This window comes from Eutrigla gurnardus (genome assembly GCF_963514095.1).
Source record: "Eutrigla gurnardus genome assembly, chromosome: 1".
In the NCBI taxonomy this organism is placed as follows: domain Eukaryota; kingdom Metazoa; phylum Chordata; class Actinopteri; order Perciformes; family Triglidae; genus Eutrigla; species Eutrigla gurnardus.
Genome location: NC_139915.1, coordinates 20,507,858 through 20,534,710, shown reverse-complemented (window position 1 = coordinate 20,534,710; position 26,853 = coordinate 20,507,858). Strand labels below are relative to the sequence as shown.

The 26,853-nt window shown below is 41.8% G+C and overlaps 1 protein-coding gene across 2 annotated transcripts in view; it reads left to right on the top strand.

Moving 5' to 3' along the window:
- Positions 1 to 25,328, top strand: part of LOC311011748 (anoctamin-9-like) — a 69,352-nt gene extending 44,024 nt beyond the window's left edge. For both annotated transcript variants that reach the window (XM_084006877.1, XM_084006878.1), the window contains 17 exons: positions 3,848 to 3,982; positions 5,290 to 5,383; positions 6,787 to 6,847; positions 6,981 to 7,063; positions 7,217 to 7,321; positions 8,798 to 8,962; positions 10,578 to 10,614; positions 10,913 to 11,024; positions 11,440 to 11,494; positions 11,587 to 11,684; positions 16,095 to 16,276; positions 18,000 to 18,152; positions 22,437 to 22,581; positions 22,673 to 22,795; positions 24,291 to 24,384; positions 24,472 to 24,584; positions 24,950 to 25,328. In XM_084006877.1, coding sequence (XP_083863003.1) covers positions 3,848 to 3,982; positions 5,290 to 5,383; positions 6,787 to 6,847; positions 6,981 to 7,063; positions 7,217 to 7,321; positions 8,798 to 8,962; positions 10,578 to 10,614; positions 10,913 to 11,024; positions 11,440 to 11,494; positions 11,587 to 11,684; positions 16,095 to 16,276; positions 18,000 to 18,152; positions 22,437 to 22,581; positions 22,673 to 22,795; positions 24,291 to 24,384; positions 24,472 to 24,584; positions 24,950 to 24,983 — 1,789 coding nt within the window. In that variant the 3' untranslated portion in view covers positions 24,984 to 25,328. The remainder of the gene's footprint in view (positions 1 to 3,847; positions 3,983 to 5,289; positions 5,384 to 6,786; positions 6,848 to 6,980; positions 7,064 to 7,216; positions 7,322 to 8,797; positions 8,963 to 10,577; positions 10,615 to 10,912; positions 11,025 to 11,439; positions 11,495 to 11,586; positions 11,685 to 16,094; positions 16,277 to 17,999; positions 18,153 to 22,436; positions 22,582 to 22,672; positions 22,796 to 24,290; positions 24,385 to 24,471; positions 24,585 to 24,949) is intronic.
- The last annotated feature ends 1,525 nt before the right edge of the window (positions 25,329 to 26,853 follow it).

The window sequence follows — 26,853 nt, the reverse complement described above, 5'->3', positions numbered from 1 at the left end:
CTATTTCTGAGACATCCTCCTCTATTTCCGGTTCAACTTCAATCCCTTCTTCATCAGTTTGAAAAAAAAAGGTCAAGAGCCTCTCTGGCAGAAAATCGTCTGATCAGGTGCCTACTCATTGTGTTCAGAGTAAAATGACAGCAATACACAAATAAAGCTTTATATAGGTGGTCTGTGTGAAGATGATACATTTTGTATCAAAAAGTGTGGTTCACGTAGGGGAGAGGCACATAAGCGCAGGAAAGAGGTGAGAAGAGGAGACACCTAATTATTCAGTCTGAAAGGGGTTCACGTGGGGTGTAGTGTGTGTGTGTGTGTGTGTCTGTGTGTGTGTGTGTGTGTGTGTGTGTGTGTGTGTGTGTGTGTGTAGTGACAGTGGTGGATTTGTGGTTGTATACTATCTGATGGATGAACACAAACTAGGGTCACCCATTCATTTCCTATGGCGTTCATTTTTGACCGGGAACACCACAGGTGTTACAAAGTTGATTTAACGACTCAAAATTCAACGAAAGTGGTGATGATTAATTGTATATGTTCAAATGCCTAGTGTGGAGGATATCATAAGGCCTTGAGACAATAAAATGTAAAACACAATATTTATGATTGATGAAAGTAGGAAATCGGTCAGATTTGACCCGAACACGACAGAAAGGTAATATCATGTATGAGTTTGGTTGTATAAAAAAAGACAAGTACCGGGATATTAGTGAATAATTTATTAGACAAATAATCCATGTTATATATACAGGTTTCAATATCTGTACGATAAGAAGAAATAAGTAGTTTATCAACAAATGAATAGGAAAACATTGAGAATAAATGTAATATATAATGTTTTCTGTTACAGGTTGGTGCCAGAGGGCCGTACTGCAGGTCAATCCTCATGTTCCCCCGCTGGGCCTCTACTTTGGGGAAGGGGATTTAAGGAAGGACCTCCGTCTTTCAAGTCGTTCCATGGAGAACCTCGTCCACTGCTTACTAACAGAACATAGTTGGGTTCCATGTCCATAGTTCCACGGTGGTGATGGGGGTGACAGCGACGAAGCCAACGAGCCACTCCGCAGTCCTGGGACATCCTCAGAGACTCCAACAGTCCTGGGACATCGTCAGAGGCTTGTAGCTGCAGTGTCTGCTCCAAATGTCCAGATCCCTGTACTGCAAGAACATGATTATTGTTGAGGTTTTATTTTTGTTTATCAGTGGTGCAGTTTATAAGTAATGGCACACAGTACACAGTTCTTACAGTCAAATGTTTCCTGTTAAATGTTTGTTTTACCATTATATCTGATGTTCTTTACAAATATAAATAATAAATATCTGAATATATATTATTGTTGACTCATGTTTTAGGCCTGCAGGTCTATTTCCCTCCTGCTCTGGAGGAGAGACCCTGCTGCAGTGGTTGGTATCATGGCTGAGGAGATTGGGGTGTAGTGGGGGAATAGCAGGTCTTTGCTCCATCACCTCATCAATGACAACAAACACTAGTGTGCAGCAGTGACCTCTCCTCCCTCAGTGCCTACACCTTCAGTTCATACAAACAACATATACAAACACTTCCCATAATCATGTTTTAGCTGACTATTCACCACTCGTCATATACTGTTCCACATGGGATAAACTTAGTGGACTCTGATGTTTTACAGATTGCAGATATTACCCAGCACTGACTTTGCCCGATTATTTATAAGAAAGACAACTTCATCTTGTTTCTTTTATGCTGTAGTGTTCAGCACTTTAAACTGCTTCCAACTCGCCTTGTATTCCTGCATGAGGGTCTCCCACTTCTTTGTCCATCCAGGCTCCACCTTCCCTCCATCCATGTTCTTTAATAAACATCCTGTATGAAGATCAGCATATAGAAAAGTGTTACAGCTCATTGATGATTCCTTGCTGTTCAACAGAAACATTTCAGGTAGACATCTCAGGAGAGCAGTACATACGCTGTATATACGCTGGTGTTCAACCTTATATCATTGAGAAGCTAAATATGCAACAGTAGAACTTAAACGGAGCCCTGCATAGGAGAATTATAACATTTAACACCACATTTTCTTAAGTAAAGCCTCTCATAGCAGCATTCCTCCTGCCAGTGAACTTCTCCTCATCGTTCCCTCCACCCAATGAGGCGTTTGGTGTCTACATCCATTCCTTTAACGAACAACGATGCACCGCGTTATTAATCACCGTTATAACCATGGTTTAAGATGGGCGCTATCTTCTTAGTCAACGTCGGTAAAAACGGCACATTTGCCGCTTCGCTTACGCTCGCTAACCTCTAGGGTTAATTAGCGTCAGTAGGCTAGCCGGCTAGCAGGCCCTTCGATTCGTAACGTTAACGTACAATTCCAACAACAATGAAGTAACGTTCATTATCAATACAATTTAAAAGTCAGCTGGAAACATAAATATCGTGTAACAGCATACTTACATTTGTATGCGGTTTGTTGCTGGCTGTCACCAGGATCGCCGCATTCGTCCGCCATTATCCAAAAAGTTTCAGAAGTCATACAACCAATGGAGCGTAACATGATTGGCTGGACGTTGGCTGAATTGAGACAGGGATCGATTGCTTCTCCTTGGTGACCCGGATATTGAGTCTGGTTCTTTTTACACTGAATTTTTTGATGTTGAATTTTTTTAGACTGAATTTGTTTTATAAATTGTTTTTTTTTTTACACTGAATTTTTTTGAGATGTTGATTTTTTTATACAGATTTTTTTTTTAATTCACAGGCAAAAAAAACATTTCAGTGCTAGAAATGTGATGGTTTTTAAAATTCAAAGTCTGATTTTGATACTAAAAAATTTCAATCTTAGAAATTCATATTCAAACTCTAATGGCACAGACTTACTTCCATAGGTCCGCTGATCTTAATCCAACCCCAACACTTCTTTTCCTGATGTTGAGTGTATTCTGTCATATGACATATGCCATATACATTAAGAAATGTTCACATATCGATGTCTAATCTTGTTTTTATTTATCTCTGGAAAGAAAGTGATCTAATTGCAGACAAACAACAACAAATACTTTTTTTACTCATTAAACAAAAGACATCAACATCAATGTATATTCTAACTGAGGAAGTCAGGACACCCTACCCCCTAATACCTAGTGTTACTGCCTTTGGCTGAAATAACTTCAGTGAGACGCTTCTTATAACCCTCTACCAGTCTCTGACATTGGTCTGAGAAAAGTTTGCCCCACTCCTCAATGCAGAATTATTTAACTTGTGAGATGTTTGAGGGGTTTCTAGCATGTACAGCCCATTTCAAGTCACCCCACAGCATCTCAATGGGATTAAGATCTGGGCTTTGACTGGGCCATTCCAGGACTCTCTTCTTCGTTTTCAGCCAGTCCTTGGTGGAATTACTGGTATGTTTTGGGTGTGTTTAGGTGTTTATTTGTTTATTTTGGGCATGTCAATTAAATCGTCATCACCACACTTCATCTTTGTTCAAATAATACAATACACATGGCCGAAGAGAAGCCAAAGCTTATCTAGTCCCGCCCCCATTACCCACAGGATAAAATCTTCATCATCATCTTTTCTTTAAAGATGTCATTAAAGGGTCATTGTCATGTTGCAGGGTCCAGTTCCACTTCAGCTTTCATTTTCTTACAGATGGTCTCACATGTTCCTCAAGCACCCTGTGATACACTGTAGAATTCATGATAGATTCTATGATGTTGAGCATGCAAGGTCCTGCTGCACCAAAGATAGAATGTAAATTCTATTGTAAGTGTTCCAATAATAAATGCAAAAAAACAGGAATATGGCAATGGCCATATGAAACAGTCCACTTTTCTAGTTGTGTGTTGCTGTGCTTCCTCCCTGCAGGTGTTACTTTGGAGAGAAAGTAGCGTTATACTACCTTTGGCTGGGTTGGTATACCAAGCTGTTGGTTCCAGCTGCTGCTCTGGGTGTCGTAGTATTCCTTTATGGACTCGCCTTTTTCAACACCAACCCTCTCATGTGAGTCACAAGCTGTGGAATTAATATTCTGTTGTAAATGAGCTAAAACGAGAAAATACGTGACACGCTCATTTTGTGTTGATGTAACTTGATTTATAAAGTCCCTTTGATACAGTTTTAAAATTTGAAAATGTGTGACTTTGATGAATTCTCATGGTCTTATAAAACACTGCCATTGACACCAAGAATGTTTTTGATATTCTTCTCCTAGATCTCTCTGATTATCTCTGTAAAGTTTGTTTACGTATTCAAAATCACACCTGCCAAACTCTCTTAACTGGTGTTGTAAATTGCTCTTTTCAGCCTGATGAATATCACTTGTGACACTGAAACAAATAAAGCAGGGGATGCTTTAGTGTGTGATATTACAGTAGGTGATGTTACAGTGTCGAGTAGCGATGGGACGATATAGGACTTTTTAGTGGACCACAATAAAAACATTCACAATGAATCCAGCGTGGTGACTTGAAAAAGCTGTCTAGCTCACTATCATTGTAGAGAAGTTAAAAATAGAGCCTGATTTAAAAAATACAGGATGCATGAGGTCCAGTGTCTGTTGACCTGTAGCTCTCATACAAGTCTCAATGCGAAGAGTGTTTTGTTTTGGATGACTGGAAGCCAGCTTGTCCTGTTAATCAGGTTTGTGCAGCAGCTGAATCAGTAGCCCCTTTTTTACACTGCCTTTTCATTGTGGGAGTATCACTCAGCGCCGTCGTCAATGTAAACCAGGTGTGTCAAACTGATCCAGTAAAGGGCCGCTGTGGCTGCAGGTTTTCATTCCAACCAAGCAAGAACACACCTGATCCAACCAATCAAGGTGTGAAGGCCAATCAGGTAGGTGAATAAGTCGAGTCAGGTGTGTTCTTGCTTGGTTGGAATGAAAACCTGCAGCCACAGCGGCCCTTTACTGGATCAGTTTGACACACCTGATGTAAACGCTCACCAAGGCTGGAAGGCTTAACAGAATTACGCCTCTAAGAATACAACAGGTAGTCACAGAGCCGCATTTTGATGCAATCGAGCTAATCAGATTTCAGACGCTCTTTGACTATGTCACACAGCTGACGATACCATAGACGAGACCTCGGTCGCCCATGTGACGTCTCGCTTGTTCCGGAAAGCCGGGGTGCTCTCTAAACACACCCCGGCATTACGCCGCAAACAAAGTTCTAAACGCTCCAGTTCGCGGCATACTTTGACTCGCTTTTCCACCATTACGGCGGAATCGTCTGTGTAAAAGTGACACAACATGATTGGCCTTTTATTTCCCTTAACCCTTTAATCTTTGTCCCTTTGTTTGTCCTCAGTAAGGAAGTGTGTCAGTCCAGCATCATAATGTGTCCTCGCTGTGATAAGAGGTGCACAGTGTGGCAGCTGTCAGACACCTGCACCTATGCTAAGGTGAACTCATCTCAAGTCTTGTATTCTGTGGGTTTTGATCTCTTCCACTGCTTTCAGTAGAGCCATGCTCGGGCCAGGACCAGGTTAGTGCTGGACTTTTGGGGGATGAAACATTAGCACAGCCCGAGCAAAAGTCTGCAATGTTTCAAAGTCTTGATTGTCCAAAGTGGAGGCTGTACGGGGAGGCAATATTTATGTAAAAGTGGACCAGTGTATTGTTTCCTCTGGTGGAGATGTGGACATGCACGTAGAATTAAGGTAAAACAGCTACTACAATGAAAACACCTACAGTTTCTGTAGTACATCTTTTGAGTTTGCATCGGGAGGAATGTCAGCAACAGAAACTCTGGTAAATTCTACACTCTGGGCAGATAATAGTGTTGACAAGTAGAGATGAAATGAAAAATTTCTTTTGACCATTTTAGATCACTTCACTTCATATTGTGCACCTATTTGACAATATATGCAACATTTCTCACAAAATGTGCTTATCTCTTAAAGTAAGCTAGTATGAACCACTTTCAACCAATAAAATCATGAAATCCATCCATCCATCCAATCATCCATCAATCAATCTGAAACTTTTAGCACTAAGGTGAGTGTGAGCCACAGTCCTTTGTAGCTTTGTATCTGCAAAGCTCATTGAGTCAGTGGAGGCCGGAGTAAAAGGAAAGTGTCTCTGTATTTCACCTCAATTTGTGTTTTGCAAAAAGCAAAATTAACCACAAGTCACATCCCTACTGTAAACTATAAGCTTTTGAAGGCAACTAAAGATTGTGTCTTTCTGATCTCAACTGTCTGTTACACTATAGAGGTGACCTCTGTGCCTGCTGGTCACATATCACATCAACAGTGTCATAGAAAGCACACTGTCTGGATTTATGACAGATTTCTAAATACCCAGGTATACTGTAATACCGCCTTAGCCTAGTACATCATTAAGGAAAATTCTATTAAATATTAATATAGAAATACATTTTTTTTTAGGTTTTCTAACATAACCAGTCTACAAATATAAAAAAATGTACATAGTACATAAAGAATTAAGACTTTAATCCAACAAGAGACATAGAGTGGTCTAACCAAGGAGTTTGTTCCTTGGTCTCTGAGGTCACAGGTTTGATTGGGCTCGCTGGACACATCTACAGTACGTTACGAGTTACAGCTACTAATACATGTCGGAACAGTGAGGGTCGTTAAATTACCACAAATCAGCTGACACAATCAGGGTGCTGCATATTTATTAGTGCCTGATTGCTTTTCCACACAGTATTTGAGTGAAGAGGTTAGTCTTACATAATCCTGGTTTTATGAAAAGCTGATCCTGCTGTTAATCTGTTTGTGTACGACCATTTTTATGACTTTTCCTCTTGACGGGATATTTGGTGTTTTCATCAACACAGGTTAGCCACCTGTTTGACAATGAGGGTACGGTGGCTTTTGCAATGTTCATGGCGATCTGGGGTGAGTGTGGAGTTTGATCTGATCGGATCTCTCATCCAATGTGATCTACTCTGAAGTCTTATGTGATCTACTCTAGTGTCTAACCCAATGTGATGTAGTCCCTCTTTAACTGGTTATATCTGTGTGTTGTCAGCCACTCTGTTCCTGGAGCTGTGGAAGAGACACAGAGCCAGATATGTGTCTAAGTGGAAGGTCTATGACTGGTGTGAGGAGGAGGTACTAGAAACAAATCACCTCTATTTATTCAGCAAGCCTGGAGCCTGCAGGAGACACAACATGTTAGCGATAGCAGTGTAAATGTCAGTAAAACTCCTTGTAATATCCCTTTAATGCTGAGTTAAGTGTGTGTGTGTGTGTGTGTGTTGACAGGAAGAACTGATTCTGGAAATAGTCAATGATCCAAACTGTTATCCAAAACAGTTCAGACACTCCTACCTGCGCAGCACTCTAGTCCTAATTCTGGTGACTCTCATGGTAAGAGACACACACACGCACGCACACACACACACACACACACACACACACACACACACACACACACACACACACACTTGTCTTGTGTGACTTTGGACCTGCCAACACGTTCACTTGCCAAAATGATGTTTCATAATAACATTTAATAACATTTTCTCCAATTCCAAATATTCATAACATGCCTCATTAGACATGAATGCGTTTGTGTCAGTTCTGCTTCCAGTTGAGTAAGATAAACGTTTTGTGTCTCTGTGTTTGTTCTCTGAATATTAACCTACTCCCCCAGCTCTGTATTTCTTTATTCTTTTACCCACAGTCAGTGTTGGAGTTAGGTGGGAGCCAGTCCTTACTCTATGGGATCTTAGCTCCCACAGAGTAAGGACTGGCTCCCATGAACGCAGTTAACTCAAATGTCTGTGGGGGTATTTGAAAATACAGCAGCATAATATTCTGATTACAAATAAAGCTATTTTCCCTTCCACATATGGAGTAATATCGACATTAAAGATAAATAGCTTGACATGACAAAAAATTGAGCTTGCACAACTTTGTAGCCTCAGTAGCTACGAAAAATATTTTCAGCAAAAAATAAAAAGATCAGTTTGTATGCATACTGTCAGTGCGGTCACATGGTAAGATCGTATTGTTTTTTTCCCCAAGAAATACGTTGCCACTCATTGGGGGAGGGGGTCTCTTCAAAAATCCCTTTCTAACATGCCGTTGAATAAGTACGATAATGGTTAGTGACCTGGCTGACTCCGCTTCGTTAGATGGCGCTGTAGCCCTTTCTACAAGATGGTGTTAGAACTACTTCCGGTAGACAGCTACTTAACAATAACAAACTATCTGGCGGCATACAGACAGTCTCCTCGTCCGTCCAGAAATGTGTTGTTGATTTCTTCGAAGCCATGGTATCATTTGACTGTTCCGGCAACATTACTATTTATGACGGCGTCGGCGCATCCTTCCACTTCCAGGTGAAATCCCCGGCGAAAATTGTCGCGCATGCGCAGGACGCGAACACGATTCAATCTCGTTCACAAGGCGGCAGAAGTGAGATAAACAACGACTCAAGCCAGGGGTTGCAATCGGCTTCAGAAATCCGATCCCTACACGTTTCTTATCCTGTACACATGAATTTGATACGGTTTGGATGGTTTTAAGATCGTATAAAGCTCGCCCATGTGAACGCAATGAATGTGTATGCCTGTGTGCACGCGCACAAGTTTCACACGTAGTCGTCACGAAAGGCGCACCTATTTAATTATAGCCTTGCGCATCCATAATTTTTTTTTTGTTAAGACCCCCACAGAGATGAAATCATAACTCGAATCCTGCCCACAATGCCATAATGACCCATCGTAGATTGCAGCTTTACAGAACAGAAAGTCAAGTGAGATCAGAGCAGTACAGGATGAGATGAACAGTGTGATGGACTGGCGACATGTTGGTGTGTTTTTTTTGTGTGTGTTCCAGTTGATGCTGATCATCGGTCTAACTCATGCCCTGGTGGTGTTTCGAGTGGTGGCCGCCCCCTTGATGTCTGAGGGCAGCTGGGATTTTATCAGGGATCATGCCAACACTGTGGCTGTGATGCTTGGAGCTGTACTGCACTATGTCACCATTCAGATCATGACCCGGGTATGTAAACCTGCATCTTGATCCTCATGCTGCATTCCTCGGTGGAATGGGAAGCACAGGAGAAACCCACTTTATTCCATGGTGGTGAGCTGTAGTAGACCTTGTAGTCACACCGGATTAACAGCCTTAATTAGCTTCTCTTTTTGTGTTATGTATTTTTAGCAGTTGGTTATAAAGTAAAACGTCACACAAACAACTTGTGTAAAAGGAGCTGATTAGATTGTATTGTATCACCATTCGATTTTAATTAAATATCAGCATTTGCAGCCATTCTACCAAAGGTTTGTCAACATCTCTGTGGTTCGTTTCACCAAGTGGGAGATATCATTGGTGTCAGAAATTCCTGATATGTCCAACTCTGAATTGCAAGTTGGAGTATGACATGAACCATTTTTTCCACTCTATGAGGAGATGATCCTACTTCTCTCTTGATGTATTATCTCAGTAAACATTATAAACATGAGTTCTTCAATCCAGCATGATGTTCATTCAGTACATTATGGTCCATTTAGAGTCCAACAGACCAGAAAGCAGGGGATGCTTTAGGACGAGGCTACCTTATGATTGACAGATACCATACTACCACGGCCTCGCTACCAATCCTACCACGCTACCATTTTTACCATGCTACCAATGCAGACCTTGAATTATGAAGCTAACTTGCCATGTTCATGGCAAACGTTGTTACTCCTGCAAGTTTGACCACTTAATCCTTTTAGTTTATTTGCGTCACTCAAGCTACACGCAAGAAGGCAGCTTCCCTCCATGTAGATCCTAACCAGTTTCCTCCGTCATGGCTGAAATCACCACTATTGCTGCTTTGTAGATGTTGTGAAGTCCCAGATCCACCAGAAAACCAGACACCTCCTGTCTGAGTTCATGACATCATCCAGAGGTGCTCGGTGGATTTGATTCCCTGGAACTACAAGACCCACGTCTGCTGGTTTACTACAGCTGGATGAACCAGAATAAACTATTTAGCTGTGATCAATAAGCAGATGCAAAGGATGCTGAAATAACTCCATAATGATGGTGATTAATAAAAAGTGTGAAGTCAAGCATTGTTAGGTCTGTCTGTAAGACGACAAGCTAACTACTTTTAAAATGCTTGTTTTATGAATGGAGTCTGGATTGATCGCTGTTTGCGTCTATTTGCATTTTTGTATTGATTTTGTATGCAATTCCCCACACAAAAATGTGCATTGCTTATGGTGTGAAGTCAGCATAAAAATACAGAAAATGTAAGTGGCTTTAAGAACTTTTCAAAGTAACTAAACAGTGTTCTGAGCGTTTCGGTTCATTCTCAACAGTCAGAGTTCAGTGAATGATGGACATTTTCAGCAAACAGTAAAATTACTGTTACGCTCCAAAGCATTTTTAACCTTTGTTGCTCTAACTAGCTGACATCACAAACGCTGTTGTGAGAAATAAATTGAGTCCCAAAACCTAAACTGGATCACAGGGCCTGGCAAGCTTTAAAACTTTTCATTCAATGCTCCAAGCTCGTTTAAAAGCTCCTGAAGAGCAGGTGATTTGAGAAAACACAGCTCATAAAGGTCTACTTGCCGACGATGTAATAACCATCAAAAATCTCACATCTTTCTCGTCTCTGTAGGTGAACAGATGTGTGTCCCTCAAGCTGTGTGACATCGGTGAGAACAAAGTATTTATGTATTAATATTGAGAATTTAGTATACAAATGCAATAAAAGATATAGAAATTTATCAATTTCACCGTAGCTTTAAAACAATAAATTCTAGTTAAAATATTGAAATACATTTTAATACGTTTTTGTAATATCTCATGTAAATGAATGCATTTCCATGTGTTTTCTCTCCCTCTCGCTCGCTCTCTCTCTCTCTCACTGTGTGCGTGTGTGTGTGTGTGTGTGTGTGTGTGTGTGTGTGTGTGTGTGTGTGTGTGTGTGTGTGTGTGTGTGTGCGCGCGCAGAGAAGACAAACTCATTTGCTGCCACAGAGAGAAGCTTCACAGTCAAGATGTTTACCTTCCAGTTCTTCACTCTCTTCTCCTCACTCTTCTATGTGGCCTTCTTCCTGGGCAGGTAGTCTGTCTGTCTGTAACTGTCTGACTCTGTCTGACTGTAACTGTCTGTTTGTCCGTCTGTAACTGTCTGTCTCTAACTGTCTGTCCGTCTGTAGCTGTCTGTCTGTCTGACTGTAACTGTCTGTTTGTCCGTCTGTAAATGTCTGTCTGGAAACTGTCTGTCTGTCTGTAGCTTTCAGTCCATCTGACTGTAACTGTCTGTTTGTCCGTCCATCTGTAAATGTCTGTTCGTAACTTACTGCCTGACATATTATTTTCTTAACAAAATATAAGGTGAAACCACTATGTTTTGGTGCCAAACTGTGATGAGGGTCATGATGTTGGTGCTTGCTTATTTAAAGTAGCTCCACCTTTTTTCCTCCAGTATGTGAAACTAGAGGAACTGTGCTAATGCTAATGTTTTGTTGGCAAAGGATAAATGGACATCCGGGGGATTATGTGCGTATCGCTGGATGGAGACTGGAAGAGGTGAGGAGCACCACTTCTTTTGTTTCTAGTCATTCATATAGCATGTCTGCACCCCAGCACTACTCCTTACATGTGTTGTGTATATGTTGTAGTGCCATCCTAGTGGCTGTTTGACAGACCTCTTCATCCAGATGGCAGTCATCATGCTGCTCAAACAGACTCTCAACAACATCTTTGAGTTCACTGGGCCGTGAGTGTGCTGTGTTTTCATTCAACGTCTTCTGTAAGACCCTGATCACACCCAAACGCATCGCAGTAGGTAGGGCAACTTAAAAAATGCCCTTTGGTAAAGTGCGTCGGGCAAAATAATAGGTGATCCTGTGTACTGGGGGTGCATGATAAACCAGGTGATCAGATGTGGATTCAAGCAGAAGTGAAGCGCTTGATGTTACTCTTCTGTTGGATGAGAAGGGTGGAAAAGACCATGAAAAGATACAGACTGAAATAATATATAGTTCATCCTAATTAATAACCACGAACCGCACTTGTCATTATCCGTTCCTACCACATCTACTGTAGGAGAAGAAAATATTTTTTTATTGTTTGTTTATTCTGCACATGCTATTTTGGTCACTGTCCTTCATGAATTAACACCTGGGTGTGGTTTCACTTCATTTACCTGTTCAGTTGCATGGCGTTTTTTTGTGTGTGTGTGTTTTAGACAAAGAAGGTGATTAGGGCTCCAATATTTTCTGTTGACCACGTCGTTTTGTTTCCATATCGTTATATTATGTTCATCAATAAACATAAAATAACGTGACTGGAGTGAACAATGGATTACTACGACTGCGTTGCAGTTAAGAGCCCACTGACCCTCTTAGTGGCTTTTAGTAGTGGCTACATCTACCTTCATCAAAACAGGAAGGGTTGGTTATGTAATCGTTGAAAGCTTTGTCGTAGGCAACTGGACATGCTCTAGGTTTTTCTTTAGGTGTTTCAAGGTGAAGGAAGTACCCACAAGAAGGAAAGTAGCAATAAGAAATCAGGGAAGCTCTTTAAGAAGAAAAACAATAAAAAAATGCAACATTATCATTCCATACATTGTGGTTGTGTCTGAGAAAAAGAGGAGGATATTCATTAAACACCACATCCCCATACACTTAAAGCCTAGCAGCCACAGTTGTTCACCCAAAGGACAAAATACCCAGAAACCATCTAGACAATGAACAAGCAAATGGTGCAACCAGGGTTGGAATTTCGTCATTTTAGGAGCAAGGCCATTTTGCCTTCACTTTCATTTTTTTAGGGGCACCAAGGCCACATAACAGGGCATAAAGGCCATTGAGTAAAATTAGATGGTTTTACCTTTCAGATTTATACCATAACCTCCTAATTCATAATAAAACATAATATAACAATTATGTATTAAAATATTTTGAATACCAATATCAAGTTGATGTTATGTTTTAAAATAACATCTTCCAAAGGAATTACTACTTGAAAGCGATAAAACGTATTCTGTATGAAATCTTTCTATATATAAAGATGCACGCGCACATACACGGGTAAGCAATGTGGGAATGACGTAGACTATAGGCAGTCCGTCTCATCATCGCTCAGTGTTCAACCCAGATATCGAGCCGTTTTATGAATGGAAATACTGTTGTAGGACAAAGCGGGATTCAGGGTCGGGCTTGGGCTTCAGACTCGTGGTGTGAGTGGGACCGGAGCGGAACAGGACCGGTACTTTTATAATAAAAAGGCCGCTCTCTGCAAAATCCGCTGCCCGCTCGTGGCCACTTGCTCGCTCAGCTCCGCTCGTGTTTACTAGAAATATGTGCAGACGCCGGAGGAACCGGACCGCTACTTTTATAATAAAAATGCCGCTGTGTGCTTTCACTGCCCGCTCGCTCAGCTCCACTGGGGTGGTGGCTGTAATTAAGCCCACTACGCTGCACAGGCGCTTTTTACATGGAACTTGCATGTGATGTTGATACTTCACCTGAGGGGCTCGTGAAGTTGCGTAAGTTCTATTTTAGAACAATCCCAGCAGAGCAATCGCTCTGATCCACAGACCCGGGACTAGCCTACTGTGCGCACTAGGGTGGCTGTAATTCCATAAAAGCCCACCACGTTTCACTAGCGTTGTTTACACTTGGACTTTGACAGGGGCTCAAAGGCCGCCTAGGCCTGATTGCCTCTTGGACATCATCACGTCGTAATATGACACACGTATGGCTTTACATTTTTTTCAAGAAGTGTCTTCTTGAAGTCATCACGAGAGAACAACACAGAGAACATGACTCAAACTTTACTGACAAGTCGCGTCTGTACATATTTCTAGTCAACAATCGGCCTGCATCAGAGCATGTGAGTGGAGCTGAGCGAGCGGCGCTAAACGAGTGGGGGGTGGATTTTGGACAGAGCGCAGAGTGGCATTTTTGTTTAGCACTGGTACCGCTGACACCACAAGTCTGAATCCTAAGCCTGACCCAGAATCCTGCTGTGTCCTACACAGTCATCAACAGTATTTTTAGTCTGCTATCAGCTCGATAGCGTGAGGAGATCCAAGTAGAAAACCGATAGATAATGAGAGGGACGGCCTATCCATTAAAGCCTACGTCATGTCCACATTGCGTACCCGTGCATGTGCTCATGCATGAATCGTACTGTACTGAAATCTACCTCTTCCAATCTTGCCGACGAAGCGTACCGTTCGTAAGTATGGAACGGAGCATAACACTAGTCAACAATCCAGACTTTAGCCTCAATTATGCCTGGGCTCGGTACCTAAATACCTAAACTGAATTAGCCTCTTCAATACGAGGTGAATCGTCTTCAAAAACCCAAAGCAAATCCAGTTGCTTATAATGAAGTTTTCGAAGATTATTATGACCCACATGACTGAGAACCTTCACAGACAGATTTGTTATGTAGTAAAGCCCCTCATGCATCTTGCTTGATTTGATTGGTGTTTAGAGTGTTGGTTTATTTGAGATTTGTTAAGACAGACTAAAGAGAAGACAGACTACGACGTGCTGTTCACTATTTATTCAGAATTGTATCATTAAGTAAAATCAAGAGCTCAAGGACTTTTTCTGTTTGAAAAATCACAGGCATCAAAGCTGATAAGCATCTAGGATGTTAACTGCAACCAATCGCCCAGAAAAAGATGCACAATTTCTTGCAGCCAAGTGTTATATACATTTCTCTTTTATCAAAAAAAGGTGGAGAGGAACTGTGGTTTAGACTTTAGCCCTCCCTTCGTTGGTGCATGAGGTGGTCCCAGCTCCATAGCAACATAAGCTTGTTTCCTGGAATCGACACCCTGTAGAAAAAAAAGATTGACCCGTCTGCCTGTCCCTGCTCATCTGCTCTTTGTTTTATGTTTCTCGTCTGACTCCTTCAACTCTGAGTAAACCAGTTGTTGGAGCCACTCTTTATTTTGTTTCTAGTTACCTATTTAAAGACATTAGAAATGGCACCACCTGGTGTTGACCGGTGGTAGTGACAGGAGGCCTTTATGATTAGGTCTCTGATGACACGCAGGTGTGCAAACCAACAGGTGAATGCTGAGAGAGCACACAGTTTTTACTGCTCTGTTTTGTTCTCTGTTTATGTCGATACCAACACTAAGTGACACTTAGAACGCTACATTTTAGATATCACAACAGATTGTGATAATAGCATATGTTTTGTTTATTTGTACTTTTTAGTTTAATTCAATTGGTGCACGTTAGAGCTGCGAGCCAACACATGCACACACTCGCACACAATCCACCCATAACCAACCGGACAGACGACAAGCAAATCAACAACCAAGTAAGTGCAAACTCGAAGCACGTAAGAACCTCTCGACAGCATAAAGGCTTTAGCTAAGCACCACTCGTAGAAGCTATTGACCTAACACCAGTGTTATCTCTTGACCTTCCTCTCTTCAATGAATGTGGCTTCTGTGTGCTCTCACATATCCTGACTTCTTAATTGTCTACAGGATATGTGCAACCATTTTAATAAGGCAGATGATTGATGAAACAATTTAGAATACAGTTAATTTAATTGGTGCATAGCAATTAAATCACAGTGTCTCTAGACTTGAATAAACAATGTGCTGGTGCATGGCAGTGATAATAGTCACAGTGTTTGGACTTAAAAACAGATGCATGAATCACCCAGGTGTTAATGCAGATGGTAATCTATGGTCAAGTGAACTAGTAGTGCTAGGCAGGGGTCAGTGTAACTGTAAGGCCCACATAATTAACAATGTTAAAGTAAACATAATGTTAAAGTAAATTTAACGGAGCAAAGCTCCCCATAGTACAATAATAAAATGGAACAGGGCTCTTAGTGGTAAAGTGAAAAATGGAAAAATCCTAAAATTGGCTACCGGGGCCAAGTGTGACATGACAAGGGTGCAACTCCACACTTGGTGCTGAAAACTGGAGAATATTTTAACTTGTATGCACGTCTAAAAATTCTAGAAAAACATGATGTACGCCGCTGGTTTTGTGGGTGACTAATTTCTTGCAACGCAGCTTGGTGTGATTGGCCTGTGAAGGCAGTGAGTAGGGATGAGTTAGTGTCTAGTCCTACGTAGTCTCAAACTAGACCTCACTGGACAACACAGTGTAAACATGTCAGACTCTGTTGTGTTTTCCAGCTGGTTAAAGAGCTGTCTGAGCAGAAACACTACAAGGAAGCTGCAGAGGAAGTGTGGTCACTGTTACAGGAAGGCCTGCCGTGTTGAACCATGCGACATCTGCAAACTCCGGGACTGGCTGTATAATTACCACCTGGCCAACACAGATGCCTTCAGTCTGTTCAATGAGTTCCTGGAAATGGGTAGGTCTACAGTATCCCCCTGACCCTCACAAAGAAAAACCCAACTCACAAGTTCCAAGGTGGACTGTAACCTTACACAAAGTCCCAACAGTACCTGCCTGAGAAATGTCAGCAGTAGAGTCAGGGTTGGTTATTATTAAGGTTGCGTTTGGATGGGATATACAGAATGGAGGTTGGCAAGGCATGAGGTAAGGTTAGGGTCAGGTATGTCCTGATTTGGCTTTGACATTGCAGGTTATTGAGTACAGATCATAGAGTGTATATAAGTGGACGTAGTCATGGTGATATCACCTGTTGGTATATAGACTACGGTTTTGAAGCCTTGAGTTTGGCATTTTGGCTGTCACCATCTTGGAGTTTGGCCGTTGCCATCTTGGAATTTTTGCTACGTTTTTGGGGGCGATTGGAGAAGTGGGGGAATTGCTTTTCAATAAAGTGCCTGATTTGGGGGGGGGAAAAAACAATACGGCTCTTTTGGGCAAATTCCATTTTGCATACTGGGACGGGAATGAGGAGAAAACTCCAGACCAAAGGTCTGTGCAAACCATCATTTTCCCGAAACTGCAGCCAAATCCTTATAGTACTGATGACCACTAGATTGTTGGAGACCCTGTAGGCCACCACAGGAAGTTGGAAGCAAATTACAGAGTATAAAAAAACTACGTGATGTTTCTGTATGTGCCCAGGGTGGTCATTCGGCAGAAGATTCGCAATTGACCCAGTCAAGAAGTCGATTGATGTTACAGGCCCAGGAATACTGACAAAAATGTGGAAGTGTTAGACCACCTTCAGGCTTTGGTAGCTGGAGAACAAGTCTACTGAGACGAGCAGGTTTATTCTTTCAGATGAATGCATTCCATTTTTGATCAAGGTTAACAAAAAAGATTTATTGATACAAATTGGAATGTGCTGAAAAAGGTACAAGAATAGTAGAATTACTATATTTATCAGGTTAACGCAGCCCTTGACAGATATAGGCAAGGAGGACCATCTGGATAAGTCTGATTTACATTTGTCTAGTAATTAATAAACATTTTGAAGGAACAGATCTTTGAATAAGTTGGTTACAAACACTCCCAGATATCTAAAACCCTCCAAAGCTACCTTTTAAAGTGGAGTGTGTGGGAGAGATTTCGCTAAATCATTAACAAATACCAATTCACTTTTTTGAAGATTTAGTTTGACTGCAATCATTTGGAACAGTAAGTAAGTAAGTGAGAGAAAACAGAGGATTAGAAATAAGAGTAGGTCATCTGCTTATAATGATTATTTGTGGACTACACCAAATCGTGAGATGCCCTCAAACCTATAATGACTACAGAGCCAGATGGCCAAGGGCTCTATAGCTAAGTAAATAACAAGGGAGAAAGTGGACAGCCTTGGCGTGTGCCCCATGTTAAAGGGGGAAAGGCTGAGACATAATAATGTTGGTCAGACTTATACTTGCTACCAGAGGAGTCACTACCTGATGGCCAGTAAGAGAATACAAGTTCAAGGCACTTGAACATTGGTTTCATTGGTTACCGCTTCATAATTTTTTATTCTTTACAAGGAGAGTAACAGCAACGCAACAGTGCACTGAGCACTGCACATTTTTCAGCTCTTGAACCAAACTGTTATACCCGTCGAGATGGTTCCTCGCATACAAAAAAACTCATTAATCCACATAGACCAGCAACTATCCTCTTTCTATATATATATTTTTTTTTTCCTCCCCCCCCAGTGGTCCAGTTCAGTTTCACCACCATATTTGTGGCAGCGTTCCCCCTCGCCCCCCTGCTGGCTCTCGTCAACAACATATTTGAAATCCGCCTGGACGCCATCAAGATGGTCCGCCTGGAACGGCGGCTTGTCCCAAGGAAGACCAACGACATCGGTGAGCTGTGTGTCTGTTGCTATATGAGTGGCAGGTTTCTGCGTAGAGTTGGCTGCTGCAGCATAAACATCGACTGAATATTGAAATCATATATCAGAACAGTGGCTTTCAAAATACCAAAACATTTCGAGTAACCCATACTTACACTGTAAAATGTAATAAAACATTTAATAAATTGAATTAAAATATAACAAATGAAAACTCTAGTTGGGCAGTGTGAAGATAATAATGATTAGTTGTTATAGTATGTCCCGTTTATTTATTTGTTTGTTTATTTAAAAGGGACAATGCACATCAATTGACATTTTCAGTTTACACTCAAAATGTAAATATGCCAGAGTTAGCAAAAAAGCTAATTTTCGTCTGTAGTTTGACTGTAAGTTACCAAGACACCTCAACAACTGACAGATTGAAATGACAATTGATGGTTAATATAAATAAATATTTCATTTTTTGTGGTGATCATGCCGCGTGTCCATTTTTAAACCTCACATTTCTTTCAGAACATCTGAATGATGTCAATGTAAAGACTTTTTTTCACCACCCTCAGTAAAAAATTCGAAGGAAGCAAGGTTTAGCAAAAACATCATCCGTCTCCTGGTTAAAGTTCTGTTTTGGACCCATCCACCAGAACTCCTCCCTATGTGGACTCTCTGAAACTAATTTGTTCGTAACTAATTGCAAAAAAAAAAATTGCAAGGCGTTTGAAGTTATCCTCATCCACAGTGCATAATATCATCCAAAGATTCAGAGAATCTGGAACAATCTCTGTGCGGTGCAGTGCCGGTCAAGGTCGGAAATCCATACTGGATGCCCGTGATCTTCGGGCCCTTAGACGGCACTGCATCACATACAGGAATGCTACTGTCATGGAAATCACAAAATGGGCTCAGGAATACTTCCAGAAAACATTGTGGGTGAACACAATTCACCGTGCCATTCGCCGTTGCCGGCTAAAACTCTATAGGTAAAAAAAGAAGCTATTTCTAAACATGATCCAGAAGCGCAGGCGTTTTCTCTGGGCCAAGGCTCATTTAAAATGGACTGTGCCAAAGTGGAAAACTGTTCTGTGGTCAGACAAATCAAAATTTGAACTTCTTTTTGGAAAACTGGGACGCCATGTCATCCGGACTAAAGAGGACAAGGACAACCCAAGTTGTTATCAGCACTCAGCTCAGAAGCCTGCACCTCTGATGGTATGGGGTTGCATGAGTGCGTGTGGCATGGGCAGCTTACACATCTGGAAAGGCACCATCAATGCTGAAAGGTATATCCAAGTTCTAGAACAACATATGCTCCCATCCAGACGTCATCTCTTTCAGGGAAGACCTTACATTTTCCAACAGGACAATGCCAGACCACATACTGCATCAATTACAACATCATGGCTGCGTAGAAGAAGGATCCGGGTACTGAAATGGCCAGCCTGCAGTCCAGATCTTTCACCCATAGAAAACATTTGGCGCATCATAAAGAGGAAGATGCGACAAAGAAGACCTAAGACAGTTACAAGACTTTCTTCAGCTCCCCTCGTACCTCCGGTAAAGGTGGAGGTCTGGTCTCCGTTTACAAATCCAGCTTTCAGTGTCGACAGATCAATTTAGACACTTACTCCAGCTTTGAGCTGCAGGTATTTGAATTAAATCTGTCCACTCCCGTGTTGTTTGCGGTTGTGTATCGTCCTCCAAAATTCAATAAGGACTTGATACACGACTTTGCTGACCTGTTGTCAAAGGTTATGGTGAAATATGACCATCTCTTAATTTCTGGTGATTTTAATGTCCATGTGTGCTGTGAATCAAACCCTCTGGTCAAGGATTTCTGGTCTGGTTTGTGTAAACGAGATTTGTGCGTCGTGTATTTCGGACCATTTGCCTGTTTTATTTACTGTTTCAATACCTTGTTTGAGGCCTAAGCTCCTGTACGCCGCTCACGTACATTTAACCCTTCAACTGCATCCCAGTTCTCAGTTATTTTTAACAAATGTATGATCTCAGATGAAAACTGTGATCTTAGCGCTGAGGAGTGTCTTAGCAGTTTTAACTCCATATGTTAAAAAAAATATTGGATTCTGTTGCTCCTCTTAGATCCAGACGCTAAAGCACTTTCTGAGCCTTGGTTGAATGACTCCACCCGCTCTCTCAGACGCTCATGTCGGCGTGTTGAGAGAAAGTGGAAGAAGGACAAACTCCATGTCTCCTTAGAGGCCTTAAAGGTCTCTTTATCCATCTATCAGACAGCTGTAAAAGAGGCTAAAACAAAGTATCTATCTAATCTTGTTCTCACAAACAGTCACAAGCCTCAAGTTCTCTTTAACATTATAAACTCTCTCTTGTAAATCCCTGTGAGGTTCCTTCCATCCTGCCATCAGCTTCCCTTTGTGAAGACTTTGTTAAATTTATCGGAAAAATCTCTGCTCTCAGGATTTACACACCCTGGCAGCCTCCGATTGTTACACCGATGTGCCCTGCTGTTTTCGACCAGTTTGAGCCTGTGTCGCTGTCATCACTTTCAGATATAGTGAAGGGTCTGCGGCCTAAGCGCTGCCCCTCTCACCTGTGGAGTCCCTCAAGGCTCTATTTTGGGCCCTATCCTGTTTTTACTGTATTTGTTGCCCCTGGGATCCATCTTAGCGAAACACAACATTTCTTTCCACTGTTTTGCTGACAATGGACAAATCTATATCCCTTTAAAATCCAAAGAGTAAGGATACATTGCAGCCATTGCTTGATTGCTTATCTGATATAAAAACTTGGATGGACATACATTTTCTTAACCTTAACGAAAACAAAACTGAGATTATTATGTTTGGGCAAAATGTTCATGATTTTTCATGACTCCCCGCACTCATGTCAAGAACCTTGGAGTAACACTAGATAGTGGTTTGACTCTTAGCCAAGATTAAGGCCTATCTTCCTCCCAAAGACCTAGAGAGAGTGATCCTTTATTTCTTCACGGCTGGTTTACTGTAATTCTCTGTATGTTGGTGTCGACCAGTCGTTGCTCCGTCGCCTGCAGCTTGTGCAAATTGCTGCGGCTCGTCTCCTGACTGGAAAAAGAAAGCACAACCACATTACACCAGTCTTGGCCTCGCTACACTGGCTCCCTGTCCGCTTCAGGATTGATTTTAAACTTTTGTTATTTGTTTTTAAAGCTTTAAATGGACTGGCACCGCTATACTTATCTGAACTTTTACACTGTCACACTCCAGCCAGAGCGCTGAGGTCGGCAGATCAACTGCTCCTGAAAGTCCCCAGGACCAGACTAAAAACCAGAGGGGACCGAGCGTTTGCGGCGGCTGCCCCGAGGCTCTGGAATAGCTTGCCTTGGCATATTAGATCAGCCCAGACCCTAGAGGTCCCTTTTGAAGACCCACCTGTTCTCCATGGCTTTTAATTCAGGCTGAGCATAACACCCGTCTACTGTATTTTATGTATATTTTTATTTATTTATTTTTATTATTCTCATTGTATTGCATTGTATTGTTTTACTGAACTGTACAGCACTTTGGTCGACCATTGGTCGTGTAAAATGAGCTCTATAAATAAAGGTTGAGTTGAGTTGAGCAACTAGAAGCCTGTATTAGACAAGAATGGGACAACATTCCTATTCCTAAACTTGAGCAACTTGTCTCCTTAGTCCCCAGATGTTTGCAGACTGTTATAAAAAGAAGAGGGGATGCCACACAGTGGTAAACATGGCTTTGTCCCAACTTTTTTGAGATGTGTTGATGCCATGAAATTGAAAAACAACTTATTTTCCCCTTAAAAACAACTTTTTTGGAATCGGGTTTGTACAAACAACATCAATAACACTTTTTAAAAAGTTGTCTGATGCTGCAGAGAGGGATGGAGAGGCGCTGCCCACATGCAACAGGAAACATCCGATTGGAAAAAAAACATTTTTTCAATAACTCACATATTAACGAAGACAGCAATGACTTGTCAAGTAATTTCATGCCTAAGTCAAGTCTCAAGTCATGAATAGCAAGTCAAAGTCAAGTCTTTCGTCACCGTTAATCAAGCAAGTCACAAGTCCTCAATCTGGCGACTTAAGTCTGACTCTAGTCAAGTCACACGACTCAAGTCCCCCATCTCTGACGTGCGGAGACAGGACTGTTGACGGCAAAAGTATCGATATTTTGCAAGTTAGTATCAAATCCGACACAAATTTTTAGGCTCTATTATTTATCGAGTATCTTTTTTTTTTTTGACAACCCTAGTGTGTGTAACAGTACTGTCTGCAGGTGTGTGTATGTGTAACTGTACTGTCTCCTGTCTGCAGGTGTGTGGACGAAGGTGTTGGAGGTCATCGGTGTGTTAGCAGTGATTGCTAACGGTCTAGTCATCGGGGTGTCATCAGACTTCATTCCACGTCTTGTGTACCATTACCGTTACGGTCCCTGTGCTAATGGCAGTACTCACACACCGTCAGTTATGTTCCAGCTGGTAGAAACACCTGATAACATGTCAGCAGACTGCATTGTGTCTCATCATGAGTGTTGTGTGCTCTTGTTGCAGCTGCATGCAGGGCTACATTAATGACACTCTGTCTACAGCGGTTGTGACTCACCAGTCAGTCCGACAGGACTTCCTTCCAGCTCAGATGATCACAGACAACGGCTTCAACGTCACACAGTGCAAGTGAGGAGACCTTTCCCTTATTCATGGTTCAGACTACATGACAGATATCTTGTCGGACGTGTCGGCTCAGATCAAAATGGTAAATGGCCTCATTTATATAGCGCTTTTCTCCAAAGCGCTTTACAGGAATGACTGACATTCACCCATCCACGCACACATTTACACACCGACGGCAGAGTCAACCACGCAGGGCGACAGCCAGCTTGTCAGGAGCAATTGGGGTGAGGTGTCTTGCTCAGGGACACCAGGCACTCAGCTAGGAGGAGCCGGGGATGGAGCCGGGGAATCGACCCGGCAACCTTGCGGTTGCCAGCCAAACGCTCTACCTCCTGAGCTAACCCCCCCCCAGATCAACAACGACAATGAGTGTTGCAGGCAACAATCGATCCGTTTTATACCAGGGGAAGCCAACATGATGTCCGCGAGCAACTGGCTGCCCACAGGGACCAACCTTGTTGGTCAATGTGCTTAACTGCAGATAAGCTTCACTTGTCAACCTCAATCACTGGTTTCATGCTAAGGTGTCGGTCGGACATACTAATACATTTAATACAGTGTTGTGGGGACTAAATATGTTTGTGAGGAGTTGCTGAGTGTTGGCTAATGCTAGTAAAAATGCCAAGCCAACCAAGACAGTTATCACAGTAAACAGCCCAGTTATATCCAACAACGTATCCAACGAGCCACTTAATCACATAAACATGTTGATGTTTGCGATGCCTCACTTAGAGTTTTGCTGTCTATTAGGGGTGAAGTTAGATTGTTAACACACACTGGTTGCAGGTGTGCTAACGTTAGCTACATCTGCTGTGCTAACGCTAGCTGCTGTAGGGGATTTCAGGCTCTGATAAACGGTGAATTCTTTAGTTTTTAGATCCACTGTATTCTGTGTGTTCTAGTCCTGTTGACTTCTCCAGATTTGCATTTCAATTTACAAACACTGCTGCAAGTGATATCCATGTGTCCGTGTCGGATCTTGAATGCAACTGTTTCTGCTGCTTTGATTCCCCTGAGATGACAACACTTCATGAGCAAGCAACACGAAGTAAGTGACCATATAAGGACTGTGGAGAAACGACAGCAGCAACTTTGGATCTGGATCCATCTTGATTTCAGTTGTGAAGCTGTTAACAAAGTTAGCTTCATAGTTCACCTTACGACATCGGTTCTAGCATGTTTGATTTGACTTTGACCAATAGGAGCACAGAGCGAGCGGTTCACAACGGTGAAGAGAAAGAGGAACAGCCCTGGCTCTTTGATGTTTCCTCGAGGGACGTTCACGACGGAGTGAAACAAAAAATTCTGGAGAGAAATAGCTGAGTTACTTCAGCAACGTGTATAGAATCACACACATGGTCAAAGATGAGCAGCCATGATTGGTCAATGATTGATCACCTGACATAATGACCATCGTAGCGACACTAACATCATGGAGTCTGAACCAGAAGAATCAGTGCCAGGTTTGATAAACAGGACAAACTGTGTGTTTGTGCAGGTACAGGGACTACAGGAGTGATGAGGACTACACTCTGACCTCTCAGTTCTGGTTGGTGTTGGCCACGCGCTTTGCCTTCGTCATCTTGTTTGAGGTTTGTACTCCAGTAAGAAAGTGTTGTCCACTTGAACTGTAGAGGCCGATTAAAAAGTATGTGTGTATCTTGTTTGTGTTTCTGCAGCATGTTGTGGTGCTGTGTAAGTTTATAGCCGCCTGGTTCGTCCCAAACAATCCCATTCGAGTGAAGAATAATCGGCTGCATGACAAACTGGATCGGCTGAAGGAGGAGCTACGGTAAGTGAGTGGTACCACAAAGGTCAAGAGATGATGGAAAGTGTAGACTGGATTTGCCTCAATTACTCTGCTCTCTCTCCTCTCGTCCGTCAGTCATTTTTCCTTCACTGTTATGTGTGATGGTATATAATGCTTGGTAGGCTTGGGTGGTATTCTAGAGTATTTAGAAATCCTGACAGTATATATATATATACATACGTTGATCTTTCTATGAAGCTGTATTGACGTGATGTGTTGTAGTGACCAGCAGATGCCACCAAAGGTCGTATATTTTCGGAAGCCTTATAACTTTGAGTTTAGCAGTGCTGGGTTATGGTGGACTGGCTTTTATTGTATAGTATTGTGTGTTTGTGTTCTTATTTTAGTGAAGTGAAGCGCAGCAAATCGACAGACGTCTGACCTCCTACAGCTGACCTCAGACCTACCACCGCTGATGAATCCCGAATGGTTGAAGTGTCTTCTTTTATTGTCTGTATTTGTTGATCAAACTGAGACTGTACATACAGACTGTAATGTTGTGTGAGGTTTAAGTGTCAGGGTAACATTGGACTCCTATTACTCCTGCTGATGCACCGTGTAACAGCTAACAGCAATGTGATGTTTTTATATGAAAATATAAGAAAGAATGTATAAAAGTAATTTAATGTTGATTATAAGTTGTTGTTGTTCCAGTAAAGGGACAGTTCAACAGTTTCCTGCTCAGCATTTTTTCAATTAATTTCAATGAACTCTTCAATGAACTCTTCATTAAAAAAAATATATAATAATAATGAAGATGGAAACTTGGTTTTTGGTCCACCCATTCCTGGGATATTTGAGACTTCCCTGGTGAAGGCTCAGTGTCCTTGGCACACAAATAGTTGCAGGAGAGAGAAACTAAATGTCATAATTCGAATAGGTAAAAAAGGTCAGCTGACTAAAATAACCTTATCATAATATGAATGCTCTTGGAGATCACCACTTTGTGATAGTTATTCATAACCACTGCACTTAATAACATGCAATTCCAGGACCACTCTTACTTACCTTATTCCTTACATGCAATTAGTAGACGCAGACAGTAAACTACTTTACCTTCTATATTGCTGGGTGAAAATCACCCAAACATGTGCCTGTAGGAAAAAGTGTGTTTTGGATTAGGAAAACACCCATGCCATCAAAGATGTCAAAGAGAATGCTGAAGCTACCCAGAGACCCATGACACTCGGATAAACACAGCATAATGAAAATCACATAAATTGATTTGCTCAGGTGAAAACCACCCGGCAATAGTGTTCTAGGGTTAATATACATGTTCCAGTGTTTCCACAGTCCACATGTGTACCTTGTATCACTCTGTTTAGTGTTAGTGAGTGCAGTTATTAGGCTATTTTTTGACGGTGGGGAGATTACTATTAACAAATACATTTCTGCACTTGTCCATCTTGGCAGTTTAAGGAGGATCCTGAACGCATCATTATATGCTACCTGTAGCTTTGCTGTGGTATATTTACACCAGAGATGAGCTGTGTAAAGATGAGTACAGTAGGCTCTGAAGAGACTATCTTTAATGTCATCTGTGCACATATGGAATCTGCGGGCCAGCATATTGGCCTGAGCATAAAGTTTACAGTACTGACGCTGGATGTCATCATCATCACACAAATCCTCAATGATGATAACCCAAATACCGTACTCTCTTAACAACATCTAAGGGCGGTCAGACAGTAAAAATGAGGGAAACTTGCTTCTGATCCTCCTTACTTTTAGCAATCAGAATGACACTCTTCTTAGGGTTAAACATAATGTCATACTGGGCTCCAAAGCTAGAGCACACTTTAAGCAATTGCTGTAGCCCAGCACTGTATAGAGACATGATGACCACATCATCAGCATATATGAGGTGGTTAATGAGATACCTACCATACATCCAGTCTTACACTGACTAAGCTTCATGGAAAGATCATCCATGTAAATATTGAAGAGGACAGTTGACAAGATGCCACCCTGTCTCACCCCTGACTGCCCCATCTGATTTGCATGGTCTGTTGTGTGTACCAGAACTGCAGGATCCCTATCAGGTAAAGTGGGACACCACGCTCTTGGAGTTTGGGAAACAGTTTGCCATGATTGACCCTATAAAATTCTTTTGACGCATCTAGGAAACATAAACATGGTGGAGTTCTGCCGTCTGTATTTACTAATTATTTATTTTAGTGCATATACACACTGATCTGTCCCAAGCTTGCTTTTGAAACCAAACTGGTTGTCACTGGTTCCCATATACTCA